This window comes from Helianthus annuus, chromosome 10, assembly GCF_002127325.2.
Source record: "Helianthus annuus cultivar XRQ/B chromosome 10, HanXRQr2.0-SUNRISE, whole genome shotgun sequence".
Classification (NCBI taxonomy): Eukaryota; Viridiplantae; Streptophyta; class Magnoliopsida; order Asterales; family Asteraceae; genus Helianthus; species Helianthus annuus.
The window spans coordinates 177,300,048-177,321,813 of NC_035442.2; the positions used below are offsets into that span (position 1 = coordinate 177,300,048).

The 21,766-nt window shown below is 37.8% G+C and overlaps 1 protein-coding gene across 4 annotated transcripts; it reads left to right on the forward strand.

The window, feature by feature from the left end:
• Positions 1–323: 323 nt before the first annotated feature.
• On the forward strand, positions 324–21,322 carry LOC110886851 (dnaJ homolog subfamily C GRV2). 4 transcript variants are annotated; one of them, XM_022134704.2, is made up of 23 exons: positions 325–667; positions 798–1,417; positions 2,145–2,378; positions 2,955–3,042; positions 3,153–3,361; positions 3,447–3,548; positions 3,646–3,708; positions 4,471–6,570; positions 7,226–7,588; positions 8,456–8,596; positions 9,186–9,578; positions 10,163–10,657; positions 11,276–11,499; positions 12,586–12,930; positions 13,836–14,127; positions 14,836–15,249; positions 15,893–16,238; positions 16,934–17,277; positions 17,950–18,411; positions 19,399–19,523; positions 20,125–20,248; positions 20,335–20,403; positions 20,813–21,322. In XM_022134704.2, the coding sequence occupies exons 2-23, from the start codon at positions 926–928 to the stop codon at positions 21,014–21,016; spliced, it is 7,629 nt and encodes a 2,542-aa protein (XP_021990396.1). In that variant the 5' UTR covers positions 325–667; positions 798–925; the 3' UTR covers positions 21,017–21,322. The 4 variants fall into 4 exon arrangements, with proteins under 4 accessions (XP_021990399.1, XP_021990396.1, XP_021990397.1 ...); XM_022134705.2 differs by having other exon boundaries at positions 325–648; XM_022134706.2 differs by having other exon boundaries at positions 325–637.
• The last annotated feature ends 444 nt before the right edge of the window (positions 21,323–21,766 follow it).

The following is a 21,766-nucleotide window of genomic DNA, read 5'->3' on the forward strand; positions in this document are numbered from 1 at the left end:
CAACACCAACACTATTTATTTTTATGGTTGCCCCGATGTGACGGTATATAAGCTATAATGAATGCTGATACGGTAACGGTAAGTAACAAATCGAACCGATACCGGCCAAACAACATTAAAGTCAATACAGACAATCATGTTTTTAGTTTTCAATCAATATAAAACACGTGTCGATATACCGTCAGACATATCTTTTTCATTTATTATAAGTTCGTAACAAAAACTTATAACATACAAAAACTTATAACATACCGATACTGTAACAAACCGAACCAAGACGGTCCGAAAGCGTTGATATCCAACAAAAATCATGGTGGTCACGAGGTATTTCGAAAATAGCTGTCACAAGCAAAACAATACTCGCGGCCTGACTGTAAATCGTCCAGCAGCAAAGAAATCGTTCGTTTCCTCCTCAATTTCTCTCTCATCTATCTTTCCGATCAATCGATTTCCATATTAATCCCCAATCACTCTCACAAATCCCCAAACCCTAGTTCTCACTACACCTTTCACGATTTCAAATCAATCACATCTATTACAGCACTTTTGATCGCTGTTGTTATGTTCCGATTTTCTTCTGATCGACTTGCTGTGAAGTTCCTGAACGAAATTGCGATTCATCGGTTGAGTAATTGAGGTTTTGATCTGGTATTTCATGTTTTCTAGGGTTAGTTCGTAGTAAATTCAGTTAAACCAGTTTATTATGCACATACAATTGATTATATGTATCTAATGTGTGCTAGACTTCAATGTTACGATACCTAGGGTTTAAAGTTACTACTTATTCCAACATCCAGGGACTTTTGTAGAAGAACTGGGTGCTAATCAGTCCCGGCAACGACCGTCGGCTGCGGCCGGTACGGGACTATGGTCATTTCTTAGACCTAGCCCTCCTAAACCGTATTCTCTACAGTATTTACCGCAAATGGACTTTGTTTTTCGCCACACAACCGATCACGCGCACCATCCGCCGCCACCGGAGGCATCGACAAGCCCATCGATGCCGGCTGTGCAACCTCCGTTGCCACAGCCGTCGTCATTAGAAGAGCCGGAGTATCTAGCGAGGTATCTTGTGGTTAAGCACTCGTGGCGTGGACGCTACAAGAGGATATTGTGCATATCGAATCATGCTATAGTGACTTTGGATCCTGCGACGTTGTCGGTTACGAATTCGTATGATGTTAGTAATGATTTTGAAGGGGCGTCGCCGATTATTGGGAAGGATGAGAATGTGCTTGAGTTTAATGTTAATGTGAGAACGGATGGGCGTGGGAAGTTTAAAGGGACGAAGTTGTCGTCTAGGTATAGAGCGAGTATATTGACTGAGTTGCATAGGATAAGGTGGAGTAGAATCGGTACTGTTGCAGAGTTTCCGGTACTTCATCTTCGAAGAAAGACTGCTGAGTGGGCTCCTTTTGTAAGTTAACACAATGCTTTTGTATTCTTTGTTATTATTTGTTGAAACGTGTTGCTTGTGCCACTTGCAGTAGTGTTCTTACTAGTACCGTAGAGTAAATGCTTTAGATTTGTATTTTACATGCAATGTTCTGCATAGTGTTGGGATTATGACATAGGGATACTACTGCCAATCAATGATCATTATAACTTGCATCGCGGTGTATCTAGTCATGCTTAAACTATGATCGATGTTGTGGCAAATCCACTTGTAGATAGTTATTTGTTACATCATGAACAAACTCATATTAAAGCATAATTACTATACGAATTTAGACTGTGTGTATTATGCTTTATAGCTGTCTTTACCTGCAACATGTTTTTATCGATGTACAAATAATTTGTGATGAACGCATATACCTTGACCAAATATGGCAAACTAGAGTTAGTTCAGCATTTATTTTAAGATTTTTGACACGTGTTACCCGGAAGTAAGTGATTGTTCTTAAGCTCATGAAAATGCAGGTATTTAAGAGAAACATGTATATTCTCAATTAGATGCTAATGGTTTTATCTACTAAAAGACCTTCTGGCCGTAGTGTATTCACCATCCTCCAACATATAACTCTAAAATTTCTATTAATCAACAAAAATGAACATAATACGATCTAACTTTCTCTATTTAAGATTAAAGATGTGTTTGTATTCTTAGAGTATGCCTGATAAGTTGCAATTGTTTGCATCAACAGAAACTGAAAGTGACATATGTTGGAGTTGAACTTGTTGAACCAAAATCTGGGGATTTAAGGTGGTGTTTGGATTTTAGAGACATGAATTCCCCAGCTATTATTCTTCTTTCGGATGCTTTTGGGAGGAAAAATACCGAGCCCGGAGGTTTTGTTCTCTGTCCACTCTACGGAAGAAAATCTAAAGCTTTTCAAGCTGCTCCAGGAGCTTCAAATTCAGCCATAGTAGCAAGTTTGGTAAGTTTTTCACATCTGTACTCTCAAGCTAAGCAGTTAATGTGGTAAAAGATCGGATATTGGTCAAGGACCAATATTTGAGATATCGGTTTATTGCGGTGGATATCGGTAATTTTATTATCATGCAAAATTTTTATATATTGCAATTTAACACTAACAATTCAGTATACTTTCCTACCATTAACAAATTAACCTTTTGCAACTTGCAAAACACTTTAACAATTGTAGCAAGCAAGAACTGATTAAGGCTTAAAACACTAAAATTTAACACTAACGATTAACAATTAAGACTTAAAACACTAATAACAGCAATAAGAAGAAAGACAAATGGTAGAACTAAGAAGAAAGGTGCTGATATCTTGAAAATCAGTGATATATCGGTCCAATATCGATCAAATATCGCTCAATGTCGCCGGTAACATTGGTACCGATATTCTGACCGATAATTGACACCGATATTTACATGGGAACCGATAACCGATATATTCGATCACCGATATTAACTGGATAGCTTTCAAGTTATTCTTCTTGTACTGTCAAGCTGATCTTTTTCTTAATGTTTTGACTTTTGACCAGACAAAAACCGCAAAGTCAACAGTTGGGGTATCGCTATTGGTTGAAAATTCCCAAACTCTCACTGTTAGTGAATATTTACAAAGAAGGGGTAAGTCATGTACTTACCTAGTTGGTATACGTTTTTTTTTTTTTTTTTTTTTTCCTATAATAGAGTGTATTCAATTTCTTTTGTTTAATTTGTTTATGTGCAAACTACAGCTAAAGATGGTGTAGGAGCAGAAGAAACTCCTTGTGGCGGTTGGTCTGTGATGAGATTAAGAACAGCTGCTCATGGGACACTTGGTGCACCGGGATTGGGTTTGATAGTTGGACCAAAGGGTGGACTTGGAGAACAAGGTGACGCTGTACCTCGCCAACTTATTTTAACAAAGATTTCACTTGTTGAGAGACGCCCGGAGAACTATGAGGTAAGCTGGTGTCATATTGTTTGTATCAATGATACTATTTACAAACATTAGTTGTTTTAAATTTGTAATATTTTGAATGTCGCAGGCTGTTATAGTCCGTCCTTTATCTGCTGTGAGTTCCCTTGTTCGATTTGCTGAGGAACCGCAGATGTTTGCCATTGAATTCAATGATGGATGTCCAGTTCATGTAAGAATTTTTGTTTAAGGATTGTTTTATTTTGTAAGATCGATTTTTTCCAGAGATGTGTGTGTGTGTATATATATATATATATATTTTGTTTCAGGTATATTCCAGCACATCTAGAGATGGTTTACTTGCAGCAGTTCGGGATATGATACAAACAGAGGTATGGATTCGTGTCATTTATAACATTTTTAAGTAATTACATAGGTTTCCTTAGAGGGTATTTCGATGTGGGATTTGTAAGTAATGAGGTTATACACTTATACTCTATTACCCGTCTGTTCCAAAATTATTGTACACCTACTATTTTAATTTTTCCCAAACTTGGTTTTAAAATGCGCCTGTCAGGAGCGCATAATGCGCATCACGTGATGCGGTGATGAGATCGCATCGCGCAATGCGATTTCATGATGTGCGCATCACATGATCTGGTCTGAACAAATTTGACCATCGATGAGCAATGGCTTTGAGTATATGAACAAATTCGACTATCGATTGAACAACTCTTGACTAGAGATGATAGAATGTCTTATACATCGTATTTAAAGGTTAAAATTTAAAATGTATAACTTTTTTTTTCATAGTGAACGCCTGAACACGTGATGCGTGCGCTTCGCGCATCGCCTTTTAGGATCAAAATGTATCGGAGTGCCACACCCTTTTAAAACCAAGGTCCCAAAATGATTGTTCACGTTTAAAGAACGATAGTTATTATCTATTAAGTTTCTTATATTATTCCCGATTAAAATTACCATCACGAAACTCAAAGAATAAATATCTAATAATTTTCAAAGGGTTAAACTGCCATTGTGCTACGTGCAGGGAGCTGTAATAGTTATATTTCAGTTAAAATGTGTGAAAGAAATCTTATTTTTACCTTTTTTTAATATTTTAAACATGCTTTTATGTGGAATACACTGTACAGGGTCAATGTTCAGTGCCCGTGCTGCCTAGGCTTACACTGCCAGGTCATCCAATTGATCCGCCATGTGGCAGAGCGCATTTGCAACTTCAACAAGTCTCCGGTGCACTACAACGCTCTACAGCTGACATGGAAACAGCAACCATGCATTTGAAACACCTGGCTGCAGCCGCCAAAGATGCAGTGGCTGAAGGCGGTTCAATTCCTGGATCAAGAGCTAAACTTTGGCGTAGAATACGAGAATTTAACGCATGTATTCCGTATGTCGGTGTACCTCCCAGTATTGAAGTCCCTGAAGTAACTTTAATGGCTTTGATTACAATGCTTCCAGCTGTTCCGAATCTTCCGCCGGAGTCTCCACCACTGCCGCCACCTTCTCCTAAAGCAGCCGCCACTGTTACAGGGTTTATCGCCTGTTTAAGAAGATTGTTGGCATCACGAACCGCCACCTCGCACGTTATGTCATTTCCTGCAGCTGTTGGGAGGATTATGGGTTTGTTAAGAAACGGTTCCGAAGGGGTAGCAGCTGAAGCGTCGGAGCTTATTGCGGTTCTTATTGGTGGTGGGCCTGGGGATAACAACTTGTTAACAGATTCAAGAGGCGATTATCATGCTACAATCATGCATACAAAATCTGTATTATTCGCTCATCAGGGTAATCTTGTAATTTTGGTAAACCGATTAAAATCAATGTCTGTTTCACCATTGTTATCCATGACGATTGTGGAAGTTTTGGAGGCGATGATATGTGACCCACATGGTGAAACCACACAGTATACTGTGTTTGTTGAGCTGTTACGCCAGGTGGCGGGGTTGAAACGGCGGTTATTTGCGCTGTTTGGACACCCTGCGGAAAGTGTGCGGGAAACTGTGGCCATGATTATGCGGACAATCGCCGAAGAAGATGCAATTGCAGCAGAGTCCATGCGGGATGCGGCCTTACGTGACGGTGCGTTATTAAGACATTTATTTAGTGCTCTTTTTCATCTTAACGGTGAAAGACGGGAAGTTAGTCGTCAGCTTGTTGGGCTTTGGGCCGACTCTTATGAACCCGCTCTTGATTTACTATCGAGAGTATTGCCACCTGGGCTGGTGGCTTATTTACACACTCGTTCGGAAGATGTTGTTGAAGATTACCCTAATCAGGAAGGATCGTTTATGAGTAGTAGAAGAAGACGTTTACTTCAACAAAGGAAGAGAACTTTACCTCCTAACAGTGATCAGCCTGTTCAACCTGGTCATCCGGTTCAGCCATCAACGGTTTATACAGGTGAGAACTTGTCGAGCGAACTGCCGGTTGATCCTTCTGCTGGTGTAGCTTCGCCCCGTGCGCCGTCTGCGGATGATAACGGGTTGATTGAACCTGCTATTACAAATTCGGTTGATTTGGAAGGGACACCCACCACGGAAATTACCGCTCCGGCTCAGGTTGTTATAGAGAATACACCGGTTGGGTCTGGGAGATTGCTGTTAAATTGGCCTGAATTTTGGCGAGCTTTTAGTCTTGATCATAACCGTGCCGATTTGATTTGGAATGAACGGACCCGACAGGAACTGAGAGGGGCGTTACAGGCCGAGGTTCATAAACTCGATGTTGAAAAAGAACGAACGGAAGATATTGTTCCCGGAAGTCAACCAACTGGTCAAGAAAGTCTTCCGCAAATATCTTGGAATTACACCGAGTTTTCGGTTAGGTACCCAAGCTTATCTAAAGAAGTTTGTGTGGGTCAATACTATCTACGACTGCTGCTTGAGAGTGGGACCAATGGGAGGGCAGAGAAGTTTCCTCTGCGGGACCCAGTTGTTTTCTTTCGGGCTTTGTATCACCGGTTCTTATGTGATGCAGATATGGGTCTTACGGTTGATGGTGCTGTTCCTGATGAAATGGGGAATTCTGATGATTGGTGTGATATGGGAAGACTCGATGGGTTTGGAGGTGGTGCTGGGTTTTCGGTTAGAGAGCTTTGTGCTCGAGCCATGGCTATTGTGTATGAGCAACATCATAATCTTATCGGCCCATTCGAAGGTACAGCACACATTACGGTTCTTTTGGATAGAACTGATGATAGAGCATTGAGGCACCGTTTGCTGCTGCTTCTTAAGGTATAATGTACTTCTTTACTAGGGCTGCAAACGAACCGAACGTTCAGCGAACAGTTTGTGAACTGTTCGGCGGGAAGTTCGTTCGTTTGTTAAATAAATAAAAACGAACGAACACGGACAATTCCTTTATATAAATGAACAAACATGAATAGAGGCCATGTTCGTCCATTTATGTTTGTGAACGTTCGGTAACATGTTTGTATATGTTCGTTTGTGTTCAACAGTGCCTTACTGTTTTGAATTTTTATATTTTATTTAATTACTTCAAAATTCCGATAAATAAAATATTTAATAAGTATCGCTGTATTATATAACGCTTGTTTGTGTTCGTTTGTGTTCATGAATGTTCGTTAGCATTAATTACCTAAAATTAACAAACACGAACACGTTCATTTCCTTAACAAACGAACACGAACATAAAATCTCGTTTTGTAAGTGTTCATGAACAGTTCGTGAACACATATATATCCTTAACGAACGACTTGTTCGTGTTCGTTTGCAGCCCTGTTCTTTACCCCTTTAATAACCCTGTCTCCCAAAAAACAGTAGAAAAAGAGAACACTCCTATGTAGATGTATCAATTTTGACTCGTTTACTCACGAATGGGTTGGTTAGGGTATGTTTTATCTCTAACGTACTAAATATTTTCTTTCAGGTTTTAATGAAGGTGCTATCGAATGTGGAGGCTTGTGTATTGGTTGGAGGGTGTGTTCTGGCAGTTGATTTACTGACAACTGTCCATGAAGTTTCAGAAAGAACAGTTATTCCTTTGCAATCTAATTTGATAGCTGCTTCTGCTTTCATGGAACCATTGAAGGAATGGTTGTATATTGGTAAGGATGGTAAACAAGCCGGCCCGGTGGAGAAAGATGCCATCAGAAGATTTTGGTCAAAGAAAACCATTGACTGGACAACAAAATGTTGGTCCTCCGGAATGCCTGATTGGAAAAGGTTGCGTGATATCCGTGAACTTCGTTGGGCTCTGGCGGGCAGAGTTCCTGTTCTCACTCCTCCCCAGGTACCTTATATGTGAGATTAATTTAATACTTAGTACAACTTGATAGAATGATCAAAATGGTATATTGTTGTTTTTATACCCTGCAGTTATGATTCTGTATTGAGGATATCTTTTTCTTGTGTTTCAACTTTTTGATTATTAATTAAATGTTTCATTCTCAACAATTTCTAGGCCTGTAAATGAACTGAACGTTCATGCCCTGTTCGTGAACTTGTTCAGCGGGAAGTTCATTTGTTAATAAACGAACGAACATGAATAAAAATTTTGTTCATTTAATTAAACGAACAAACATGGACACACATTTTGTCCGTTCATTTATGTTCGTTTAAATTTTAATAAATACATTAGTAATTATATTTATATAAATATAAACATAAAATGGGCTTTCTAACTAGTAACTACTTACACTAATATAACTAATTAGTAACTGGATTTTATAGTAATAAAAATGGCTTTTCCAATGAAACTTTTAGTCTATATAAAAAACTACTTTATGATCGTTAGTGTTCGTTTATGTTTGGTCAATTATGTTCATTTTTGTTCGCTCATGTTTGGTCATATTATGTTCATTTTTGTTCGTTTATGTTTGGTCAATCGTGTTTATTTGTGTTGTTTTATGTTAAATTATGTTCGTTTAAGTTTGTTTGTTTATGTTCATGAATTGTTTGTTTCGGTTTAAACGAACACGAACATGCTCATTTTCTTAATGAACAAACATGAACAAAAAAAATGTGTTCGTCTATGTGTTTGTGTTTGTGCTCGGTTAAAGTTAAATGAACGAACAAGAACATGCCTTTGTTTGTGTTCGTTCGGTTCGTTTATAGGCCTAACAATTTCTATTTTGTACTGGTGATTTATATGGTCCAGGCAGGTGAGGCAGCCTTGTCCATATTACACAGCATGGTCTCTGCACATTCAGATATAGATGACGCAGGAGAGATCGTTACACCGACACCTAGAGTCAAACGGATCTTATCAAGTCCGCGTTGTCTTCCCCATATTGCACAGGTTTTTTTTAGCTCAATTTTTTTATAACTAGTGGGTTACCACCCGCGCTCCGCAGCGGATTCGAAATGTAGATAAAAAAAACAAATCACGAAAGTTAAAGTTGTTTGATGTTTAGTTAAGGGGCTAAACATGTCATGATTTAAGTTTAGGAGCTAAACATGTCATGATTAAAGTTGAGAGGCTAAAATATATCATTATTAAAGTTGAGAGGATAAAGTTGTTTATTATTAAGTTGAGAGGCTAAAGTTGAGGGGCTAAAGTTGTTTATTATTCAAGTTGAGAAGCTAAAGTTGTTTGATGTAGTTAAGGGGCTAAACATGTCATTATTAAAGTTGAAAGGCTAAACATGTCATTATTAAAGTTGGGGGCCTAAAGTTGTTATAGTTAAAGAGCTAAACATTTCATTACCAAAGTTGAGGGACTAAACATGTTATTATTAAAGTTGAGGGGTTAAAGTTGGTTAATGCCAAAGTTGAGGGGCCAAAGTGGGTTAATGGGACAAAATAGCATATTTATAGTATATGTAATATAATGGTTATACTTGCAAGTTAATATAAATAGTGACGTAATGTTTTTTACTGCAATATAGGCTATGCTATCTGGGGAACCACCTATTGTGGAGGTTTCTGCTGCTTTAATTAAGGCTGTTGTTACCCGAAATCCAAAAGCAATGATACGACTGTACAGTAGTGGTGTATTTTATTTTGCTTTAGCATACCCTGGATCTAACCTCCTTACAATTGCTCAACTCTTTGCCGCCACCCATGTCCACCAAGCGTTTCATGGCGGTGAAGAGGCGGCAGTTTCTTCATCTCTGCCATTAGCAAAACGGAGCGTGCTTGGTGGGCTTTTACCCGAGTCTTTACTTTATGTTCTGGAACGCAGTGGCCCAACTGCATTTGCTGCAGCCATGGTTTCTGATTCTGACACTCCCGAGATTATATGGACCCACAAAATGCGTGCAGACAATCTCATTCATCAGGTACTTATAAATTTTTTAACGAGTAAAATGCCATTTTCGTCCCTGAGGTTTGGCCAGTTTTTGCGACTTCCGTCCAAAGGTTTGTTTTTCCGCATTTGGATCCAAAAGGTTTGAAATCTTGCCATTTTCATCAGGCTCGTTAGCTCCATCCATTTTCTCCGTTAAGTCAGGGGTAATTCCGTCTTTTTTGCTTACTTAAAAGGCAATTTGTTTTTTTCACTTTATGTCAAAAGACCAAATACCCCTGAAAAAGAGCGAATTGCCCTTAAGTTAATGAAAAAGACGGAAATACCCCTGATTTAACCGAGAAAAAACGGATGGAGTTAACGGGCCGGATGAAATGGCAAGATTTCACACCTTTTGGATCCAGATGCGAAAAAACAAACCTTTGGACGAAAATCGCAAAACTAGCCAAACCTCGGGGATGAAAATGGCGTTTTACTCTTTTTTAATAATCCATTCCGAAACACACCCTATCACACCTCTTATTATTAAATGTCCTGACTGTTTAACTTCTTCATTATATTGATCATAAACTATAAAGTCAAAAGATTGTAGAGATTTATGCAACTTTTATCTTCCAGGTGTTGCAGCATCTTGGTGATTTCCCGCAGAAATTATCTCAACACTGTCACTGTTTATACGATTATGCTCCTATGCCACCTGTCACATATCCTGAGCTTCGAGATGAAATGTGGTGCCACCGTTATTACCTCAGGAACTTATGTGACGAGATCCGGTTTCCCAATTGGCCGATTGTTGAGCATGTTGAGTTTTTACAATCATTGCTTGTAATGTGGCGTGAAGAATTAACAAGAAAACCTATGGATCTTTCTGAAGAAGAAGCTTGTAGAATATTACAGATTTCGATAAGTGATATTACGAAAGATGAAACTGATAACATATACTCCAATGGGAATTCGGAGGATAGTTATAGCCTATCGAAACGAATCGAGAATATTGATGAAGAAAAACTTAAGAGACAATATAGAAAGCTTGCAATGAAATATCATCCCGACAAAAATCCTCAAGGTAGAGAGAAGTTTCTGGCAGTACAGAAAGCATATGAACGTTTACAGGTAAAATACTTGTTTCTGATTCAAAGACTGTACAGTAATTAATATTAGGTCTGTAAACGAATTGAACGAACACGAACAAGGCCTTGTTCGTGTTCATTCATTAAAGAATCAACATGTTCATGAACGGTTCACGAATGCTCACCAAACGAGATTTTTTGTTTGTGTTTGTTCGTTAAGGAAATGAACATGTTCATGAACACTTACCGAACGCAAATGAACACAAACAAATGTTGATGAACATAAATGAACACACACAAATGTTATATATTCATTTAAAAATACAATCTGCATTTTTCATCAGAAAGATTAAAAATCCACCAAAAATAAATAAATACTTAACATAATTAACACAAAAATTAAGAAGTTTGTCAATCTTTAACACATACTGAAATTGAAATGATAAAATGAGGGATGACGGATGTTGGCGAAGGCGTATAGTATTACTATGGTCTCAAATTTTAAAAACTAAAGCCAATAAAATAAAAAAAAATTATATAAAAAAACCTTTAAATGAGCGAACATAAATGAACACATTACCGAACATTCACAAACATAAAAGAATGAATGCAGCCTCTGTTCATGTTCGTTTGTTTAACTTATCAATATGATTCTGTATAGGCAATAATACAAGGTTTGCAAGGCCCACAACCATGGAGGTTACTGCTTTTGTTAAAGGGACAGTGCATATTATACAGACGTTATGGAGATGTGCTGGAGCCATTCAAGTATGCTGGATATCCAATGTTGTTAAATGCTGTAACGGTTGATAGTGATGACACCAATTTCTTATCCTCAGAACGGGCACCTTTACTTGTTGCAGCCTCAGAACTCATGTGGCTAACGTAAGTCTTATTAATGCATTACAAAATATCTCTCTATATATTAATATTTTGGGAAAATGTATGTGGAGGTATACAACCTTTTAAAATGCATTTAAAAGATTTGACAATACAAATATGCATTTGATGAGGTGTCAACGTGCTATAGGTTAAAACTAGTCTTTTAAAAATTAGGTTTTCTTTGCTTACATTGGTATATGTAAAAATTACATTGGTTTTCTTTGCCTATAACATAGTTATCGATAGCAAAGATAATCGCTATTGCGCGCTTTGTAGCGAAGCCCCATGTCTCGCAATATGTTAAGTAGCGACTCCATAGCGTGATTAAAGCGGATTCCGACGACGAATTCCGCCTGTAAACCTGCAATATCTGTTGGCAACTTTCTGGAAACTAGGAAGAAGAAGAGGAGCTGCGTTTTCTTGCGTTTTAGCTTTTTTAGGGTTAAATAACTTCATGGATTTTAACATTTAACCCCTCTATCTTTCATTAGTTTACATTTAGTCCGTAAAACTTGTAAAAATTTGCATAAGAAGTGTAAAATTAGTTTGTGTATTCTAACATTACATTTGGTCCTTAAACTTTTAAATTTATACATAAAAAGGTATAAAATTAACATTATATATAAAAAGTTTATAGATAGCTATTTTGTATTTCTTAACTTTTAACTACCTTATCGCTAAACATGAAATAGCGGGCACTATTTCATTGCTTCGCTACGTGGCATATAGTGATATAGGTACCATGTTGCTAGTCGCTGTCGATAACTATGGCCTATAAAGTAATTTCAATATATTGGTGGCCTCAAATGAAAAAGTTGAATACTTGGGTGGCGAACACATGAATTATCTCTTTTGATAAAGTAGGGGCATTTTAGTCATTTACGTTTTTTTGGCATACATTTTGTTAAAGTTCATATAAAATAAAATGGATTTATACGTGGGTGGCACTTGATATTGTTTTGTTTCATACATGGGTGGCATATAATGCAAAAGGTTGAATACTTAGGTTTGGGTTTCGCTGTTCCACATACGCTGTTCAATTCTTTTTTACCTTTTCATATTGTTAATCAATATGCTTTGTGGTTGTAGATGTGCGTCTTCTTCATTAAACGGTGAAGAGCTTGTGAGGGACGGTGGCATACAACTGCTTGCAACACTTCTCTCACGGTGCATGTGTGTGGTTCAACCAACAACTCACGGAAATGAACCATCCACCATTATTGTGACTAACGTGATGCGGACCTTTTCTAGCCTGAGCCAGTTTGAGAGTGCTAGAGCCGAGGTCCTTGGGTTCCCTGGGCTAGTTGAGGACATTGTGCACTGTACCGAACTTCAGCTCGCACCAGCAGCTGTTGATGCAGCCCTTCAAACCATTGCTCATCTGTGTGTATCCTCCGAATTACAAAATGCTTTGTTGAAGGCAGGGGTACTATGGTAAGTCTCTTTAGTTAAATACATGTTATGTAGCTGTGGAAAAATAGATGGGGTGAAATGGGTTCTGGTCAAAATGAATAAATTTGTGTATGTGTCGAAATGGATCGGGTCGGTCTTGCTCATAAACATTTGTTCAAAATTTTTAGCATTTTTATATATATTTTGTGTGTCAAATACATAGTTATTGATAGCGTTCGCTATCGCACGCGTCATAGTGTATCGCACATACCTCACAATCTGTTAATTAGCGACTCCATAGCGTGATTCCGACGACGAATTCCGACTCCGGTGCTACAATTTCTGCCGGAAACCAGGAAGAAGAGCGGCTGCGTGTTTTTGCGTTTTAGCTTTTTAGGGTTAAATAACTTTATGATTTTTAGCGTTTAACCCTTCTATCTTTCACTAGTTTACATTTACTTGTAAAAAATTACATAAAAAGTGTAAAATTTTTGTTTCACCAGTTTACATTTGGTACTTAAACTTATAAATTTATACATAAAAAGTATAAAATTAACATTATAAATGTATATGAAATTATAAATAACTATTTTTTATTTCTTAAATTTTGAACTACCTTATTGCTAAACACAAAATAGGGGGCACTATTTCGTCGCTATTTGCTCATCTAAGGTGGTAAGGTTGATAGTTTTACCCAAAGTTCCTTTTGGTTCAAAACTTCATCGTTTTTATAGTCATGTGTGAAAGCAAAAATTTTTTGAGTTCAATAGTATCTTGTTTTTTAATAAAACGATTTGATAGGTTTAATCTTTTAGGCATTAAAAGTTTCCTTCGGGCAACTTTCAACCTTTTAGCAGTTTAAGCCTTTTTTGCCTATTCTTGTGTTTTTTCATAAAATATTTTACATTCTCTAGAATATTCCGAGTCACTTTTATCTTTTTGTTCAGGTATCTGTTACCATTGTTACTTGAATACGACTCGACAGCAGAAGAACCTGATACCACAGAGGCACACGGGGTGGGCGCTAGTGTGCAAACCGCTAAAAACTTGCATGCGGTACGGGCTGCTCGTGCACTATCAAGAATTAGTGGCATGGCCATTGAAAGCTCAACACCTTATAACCAAGATGCAGCTGATGCTCTCAAAGCTCTTTTAACTCCTAAACTTGCTAGCATGCTAAAAGACGAGCTACCAAAAGACCTTTTGATCAAATTAAACTCGAATTTGGAGTTACCAGAGGTAAATTCACTTGTGTATTTTAGTTTTCTTGAGAAGACAAACATTCTTCTAATTGAATTGGCAACAATTTAGGGCTGCAACCGAACCGAACGAACACGAACAAGAGCTTGTTCGTGTTCGTTTGTTAAAAAATATATGTATTCGCTTACTGTTCATGAACACTTACCGAACGAGATTTTATGTTTGTGTTCGTTTGTTAAGGAAATGAACGTGTTCGTTTGTTACTTTTAGGCAACGAACACAAACGAATGTTGTTGAACACAAATGAAAACAAACAAACACAAACAAGCGTTTATGAACTAAATATATATTACACTAACACTTATTAAATATTTTATTTGTCGGAGTTTTGAAGTATTTAAATAAAATTTTAAAACTAAAAACACTGATGAACTATCGAACACGTTTACGAACATAAATGAATGAACGCATCCTTTGTTCACGTTTGTTCGTTACTAAACGAACGAAATTTCTTGTTCACGTACATTTGTTTGATAAACGAACAAACAGAAATGAATTTCCCGCCTAACGGTTCACGAACTATTTGCTGAACGTTCGATTCGTTTGCAGCCCTAGGCAACATGGTTTGGGTTAAAATTGGTATGAACAAAATTATTTGTCATCACATGCAATATTCATCCAAATTTTTGTGAAGATTAAATATCTCGTTATCAATTTTTTTCATGGTGTAAATTATTATGGTGGCAGATTATATGGAACTCTTCAACCCGAGCGGAGCTATTGAAATATGTTGACCAGAAACGTGCAGCCTTAGCACCAGATGATTCTCATGACTTAAAGGATTCACATGCCTTTATATACGAAGCTTTATCGAAAGAGATCCTAATCGGAAATGTGTATCTAAGGGTTTATAATGATCAGCCCAACTTTGAAGTCAGTGAACCAGAATCCTTTTGTGTTGCCCTTGTGGAATTTATATCAAGCATAGTTCGCAATCAACACACTTCAGAGCTTGAAAGAAATCATGATGATGTTAAATCATATAACGAAGAGAAAGTTGTAGATGATACCGTAACCGTAACATCATCTGATGGGAACTTAACGGATAAGGAAGATCTGGGTATGGTTGGAAACCTTCAACTTGGTCTGACCTCTCTTCAGGTATGTTACCGGTTTTCTTTATAGGTGGCAAGTAATGGTTGATATTAGGGCTGCAAATGAACCGAACGAACACGAACAAGATCTTGTTCTTGTTTGTTTGTTAAGGATGTATAGGGGTTCACGAATTATTCACGAACACTTATCAAACAAGATTTTCTGTTCATGTTCATTCGTTTGTTAGTTTTAGGTAACCAGCGTTCATGAATACAACAGACACAAACTAATTTTCAGGAACACAAAGTGTTCATGAACAAAATATATAATACACTGATACTTATTAAATATTTTAATTTTCAGAAATTGAAGTATTTAAATAAAATATGATAACTTAAAACACTAATGAACTATCGAGCATAAACGAACACGTTACCGAACGTTCACGAACGTAAATGAACGAACGCAGCCTCTGTTCATGTTCGTTCATTTATTCGTTCATTTATTAAACTAATGGACATAAACGAATTTCCCGCTGAACGGTTCACGAACTGTTCGTTGAGCGTTCAGTTCGTTTGCAGGCTTAGGACTTGAAATTGCCACTTCACTCTTGTCCTAGGTTATGTTATCGAATTTTCAGAAAATTTTTGTTTGGTGTTGAAATAAAAGTTTGGGGCTTACAACTTATTAATCTTTTTGTGTCTTGCAGAATTTGCTAACAAGCGACCCTAATTTGGCATCTGTATTTTCATCAAAAGAAAAATTATTACCTCTTTTCGAATGTTTTTCTGTTCCGGTTTCCTCCGGAAGCAACATTCCGCAACTATGTTTGAATGTGCTGTCGCGTTTAACAACACACGCTCCTTGTTTGGAGGCTATGGTAGCGGATGGATCTAGTGTTCTTCTTTTACTACAAATGCTTCATTCTACCCCTAATTGCCGAGAAGGTGTTCTTCATGTTCTTTATGCCCTTGCAACCACACCGGAACTCGCATGGGCTGCTGCCAAACACGGCGGTGTTGTCTACATTCTTGAACTTCTCCTCCCGCTGCGTGGTAGTTTTTCTATTTGTTTATTCTCGTTTTGTTTTATTATTAATTGTTTTTCTGATTCATTTGGGTTAACGGATCAAAACGTACTGGGGCCAGGGAGGATAGTATTATAGGGTGTTGAAAGGAGCTCAGCTAGGTTGCTTTGACTCGATTGTTGACTTTTTTAAAAAGAGTAAAGTACACGTATGGTCCCTGTGGTTTACTGAATATTAGGATGTGGTCCCTGGCTTTCCACAAGTACATAAATGGTCTCTCAGTCTCTGTGGTTTGCACTTTGTAACACATTTAGTCCTCAACTTTGTCATAACTACATGGATGGTCCCAGTGGTTTGCACTTTGTAATGCATTTAGTCCCTGACATGCTAGAACCTTTGGATTAGCTTTCCAAAAGTACACAAATGGTCCCTGTGGTTTGCATTATGCAACACATTTAGTCCTTAGCTTTTTCCAAAAGTACGTGGATGGTCCCTGTGGTTTGCACTTTGTAACGCATTTAGTCCCTGACTTAGACATGCTAAAACCTTTAGATTTGTAGCTGGGGACTAAATGTGTTAGAAAGTGCAAACCACAGGGACCATATGTGTACTTTTGGAAAGCTAGGGACCAAATCCAAAATTTGGGTAAACCACAGGGACCATTCGTAATTCTAATTGACATAAGTTTTTTATTGGACATTTGTTTGTTTTTATTTGTGGCAGAAGAAGTCCCGCGACCTCAAAGAGCAGCGGCGGCCTCTTTATTAGGGAAGCTTGTGGCCCAACCGATGCACGGGCCGAGGGTAGCGATCACACTTGCACGATTTCTGCCAGATGGATTGGTATCTATAATTAGGGATGGGCCCGGTGAGGCTGTCGTAAGTGCTCTTGAACAAACGACAGAAACGCCAGAACTCGTATGGACACCAGCAATGGCTGCTTCTTTAGCAGCACAGGTTGCAACAATGGCGTCAGATGTTTACCAGGAGCAGATGAAAGGTCGGGTTTTCGATTGGGATGTACCGGAACAAGCCTCTAGCCAACCCGAAATGAGAGACGAGCCTCAGGTACTTTATATTAATGGGTCAATTCAGGTTATGTTTTTTGGAAACCAAACCGAAAAAACCGAAAGCATGCCTCTAGCCAACCGACTCATAACCGAATTAACCAACAAAACCAAACCGAAAAAATCGAACCATATCAAAACCGGTGGGTCGGTTAATTGTTATTTTGAAAACCGAAAGTAGCGGGTCGGTTGTGGTTACCAATGTTTCCATACCCACCATAACCGAACCGAACCAAGATTTAGTAAAATCTGTCGGATTTTGGACTTTTCACCATTTTTCAACATATGATGTATTTTATTAATCGTTTGTTAGAATTTATGGGTTATCTTATATCGTTTTGGTTAAATGTTTGTTTAAATATATTGTTTATGTCACATCGCTTTGTTTGAATACTCGGTCATAATCAATGTTAACAATAATACTATGTAATACATCAATATATACAAAGGTGTAATAACAACTTATTCCATGCTCGTTTTTTTTTTATTTTTTTAGTTAGACGTAAATTCACATTTGACCGACCCACTATAACCATCAAAACTGATTAACCGAAACCGCCATAACCGATAGGTTATGGTTATGATTATCCATTAACCGACATCGCGGTTATGGTTATGGTTTTTGGTCAACACCACATATGTTATTGATGGTGTTTCAAATGCTCATTAACAGGTTGGTGGAATCTACGTAAGACTATTCTTAAAAGACCCGAAATTCCCACTTAGAAACCCAAAGAGATTTCTCGAAGGGTTGTTAGACCAGTATCTTTCATCAATCGCCGCAACACATCACGACAATCAAGGATCGGATCCCGAGCTCCCACTACTATTATCCGCCGCATTGGTATCGTTGTTGCGAGTCCACCCTGCTCTTGCAGATCACGTCGGGTTTTTAGGTTACGTCCCCAAATTACTGTCTGCAGTAGCCTTTGAGGCAAGGCGTGAAACAATGTCTTCAGAAGAATCTAGAATGCCAGATGCACCATTTGAAGATGAGGATAGTGATAATCCTTCCCAGGTGTCGCAAACGCCGCAAGAACGCGTGCGGCTTAGCTGCTTACGCGTGCTACATCAATTGGCCGCTAGCACCACGTGTGCAGAAGCCATGGCCGCTACTAGTGTTGGGACAACTCAGGTAAATTGTTGTATCCATGCTCAATTAAAATTATGAGCAATGTACATGGATGGTCCCTGTGGTTAACCAGAATTTTGGATTTGGTCCCTAGTTTTTCAAAGTACATGGATGGTCCCTATTAGGGCTGCAAACGAACCGAACGAACACGAACATGACCTTGTTCGTGTTCGTTTGTTAAGAAATATATGTGTTCACGAACCGTTCACGAACACTTATCGAACGAGATTTTATGTTTGTGTTCGTTTGTTAAGGAAAAGAACTTGTTCATGTTCGTTTGTGTTTGTTTGTTTATTTTAGGCAATGAACAAAAACAAACGTTGACGAACACAAACGAATGTTCATGAACACAAATGGAAACAAACGAACACAAACAATCATCCATGAACAAAATATATAATACACCGACACTTATTAGATATTTAATTTGTCGGAATTTTGAAGTATATAAAAACATATAAAAACTAAAAACACTAATTAACTATCGAACACGTTACCGAACGTTCACGAACATAAACGAACGAACACGACCTCTGTTCAATTGTTCGTGTTTGTTCATTTAACTAAACGAACGAAATTTCTTGTTCGTGTTCGTTTGTTTAATAAGCGAACGAACACAAACGAACTTCCCGCCGAACGGTTCACGAACTGTTCGCCGAACGTTTGGTTCGTTTACAGCCCTAGTCCCTATGGTTTGCACTTTGTAACACATTTAGTCCCTAGCTAAACAAATTTAAAGGTTTTAGCATGTTCAAATTAGGGACTAAATGCGTTACAAAGTGCAAACCACAGGGACCATCTGTACTTTTGGCAAAAGTTGGAGACTAAATGCGTTACAAAGTACAAACCACAGGAACTGTTCGTGTACTTTTGATAAGCTAGGGACCAAATCCAAAATTTTGGTCAACCACAGGGACCATCCATATACTTTACTCTGAAATCTTAATGCATCCTTTTTTTTAAATCTTTTTCTTTTCGTTTCTCTCTCAGGTGGTTCCACTGTTAATGAAAGCCATTGGATGGCAAGGTGGAAGCATACTAGCACTTGAGACACTAAAACGTGTGGTGGTTGCTGGAAATAGAGCAAGGGATGCACTTGTTGCACAAGGTCTCAGGTGAGACATACAAAAATAACAACAATAAATAGGGTGAAATGTCAGATTGGTAGTTATTTTAATAGGGGTGCAAAGGAGCCGAGCCGAGCCTGAGCTCGACCAGGCTCGAGCTCGAGCTCGTTTAACATATGAAAGCTCGAGCTCGGCTCGAAGGTAATTTTTCAAGCTCGAGCTCGGCTCGGGCTCGACTCGTTTAGTATTTATTAATTAATTTATATTAATTATAATTATTATTATACATATAATTTAGTTATTTTTTTATATTTATATAAATAGTAATTATTATTATACAAATATTTGTTTAATATATTAATAAAAAATATATAAACAAAAACCTCGATTAGGCTCGCAAGCCGGCTCGAGCTCGATAAGCAAAGCTCGGGCTCGGGCTCGGGCTCGTTTACTAAACGAGCTTGTTTTCAGGCTCGGGCTTGAGCTCGAGCTCGTTTAAACTCGGCTCGTTCGAGCTTTTTTTTGAGCCGAGCTCGAGTAGCTCGCGAGTAGCTCGGTTCGTTTGCACCCCTAGTAGTTAATATATTCAGCTTAGTACTTTGATGAGTTTTTTGGATGTTTAAAGTGCTGTAACGTTTTTCATTTATAGGGTTGGGCTTATTGAAGTACTGCTGGGGCTTCTCGATTGGAGAGCCGGAGGGAGAAACGGGCTTCGCTCTCAAATGAAGTGGAATGAATCTGAAGCATCCATTGGTCGGGTGCTTGCAATAGAGGTTAGCTGAAATTCAAGGAAAAAAATCAGTTAATTATTCACTCTTTCTATTTCCGTTATTTATTGATTTCCTTTTTGTTAATATAGGTATTGCATGCATTTGCAACGGAAGGGGCCCACTGTACTAAAGTTCGGGACATACTTGATTCCTCTGAAGTAAGTGACCATCTAAGATCATTAATTACGCTACTATTATAAAATTTAGAGTAAATTACGTTTTTGACCCCTGTGGTTATATCACTTTTACTATATTAGCTCAAAATAAGAATTTTTAACATATCTGCCCTCATGGTCTCTATAACTAACCATTTTGGCCCCTAAGACTAACCATTTTAGCCCCCATGGTCTCTATAACTAACCATTTTGGCCCCCATGATCTCTAGACTTAGGGGCCAAAATGGTTAGTTATAGAGACCATAGGGGCAAATATGTTGAAAATTCTTATTTTGGGTTAATATAGTAAAAGTGATATAACCACAGGGGCGAAAAACGTAATTTACTCTAAAATTTATAATTCAGATTTTTGTATGGATTTCATCTGATTAATGAAAACTATTTTCGGCAGGTTTGGGCGGCATATAAAGACCAAAAACACGATCTTTTCCTTCCTTCGAATGCGCAAATAGCAAGTGCTGGGATTGCTGGACTGATAGAAAATTCTTCACCAACGAGAATCGCTTATTCGTTAACTGCCCCGCCCCCACCACCACCCCAGTCAAATCCATCATCACCACCTGCTGCTGTCACATATGATTTGAATGGGTCATAAATGAGTTGATTTTACTACACAAAACAATCATAAAGTAAGGATGTGTCCGGGCCGACAAATAACAAACGCGTCATATTTCTCTCTTTGTATAGCATACTGTACAGGTTTTCTATCTTTCGGTCTTATGCTACTGAGGTGGGAGATGGATCTTTTTCTTTTGAGATAAAAGTTATGATAATTGTGATTTTATGTAAAGAATCTTTAGATGAATGCCAGTTTTTTTGCGTAGATAGTTTGAGGTGATCTGACTTTTGTTAAGTTGCTTTACTATGTTTGGTTTGAAGAGGAAATTATATGCTTTATTTGTTTTTTTTTTCCTCTTTTTTTTGGGATTGACATGTGTGCTTTGTCTCTTTGACTCCTTTACATATATTTGTTAATTTAGATTAGAGTAAATTACGTTTTTGGACCATGTGGTTATATCACTTTTACTATACTAGCCTAAAATAAGAATTTTTAACATATCTGCCCCCATGGTCTCTATAACTAACCATTTTGGCTCCCATGGTCTCTATAACTAACTATTTTGGCCCCCATGATCTCTAGACTTAGGGGCCAAAATAGTTGGTTATAGAGACCATAGGGGTAGATATGTTAAAAATTCTTATTTTAGGCTAATATAGTAAAAGTGATATAAACACAGGGGCCAAAAACGTAATTTACTCTTTAGATTATGTTAATTTTGACTGGTTTACTTTATATCAATTTAGAATATCTTTTTTTATTATTCCCCAAATATGTAAACATAAA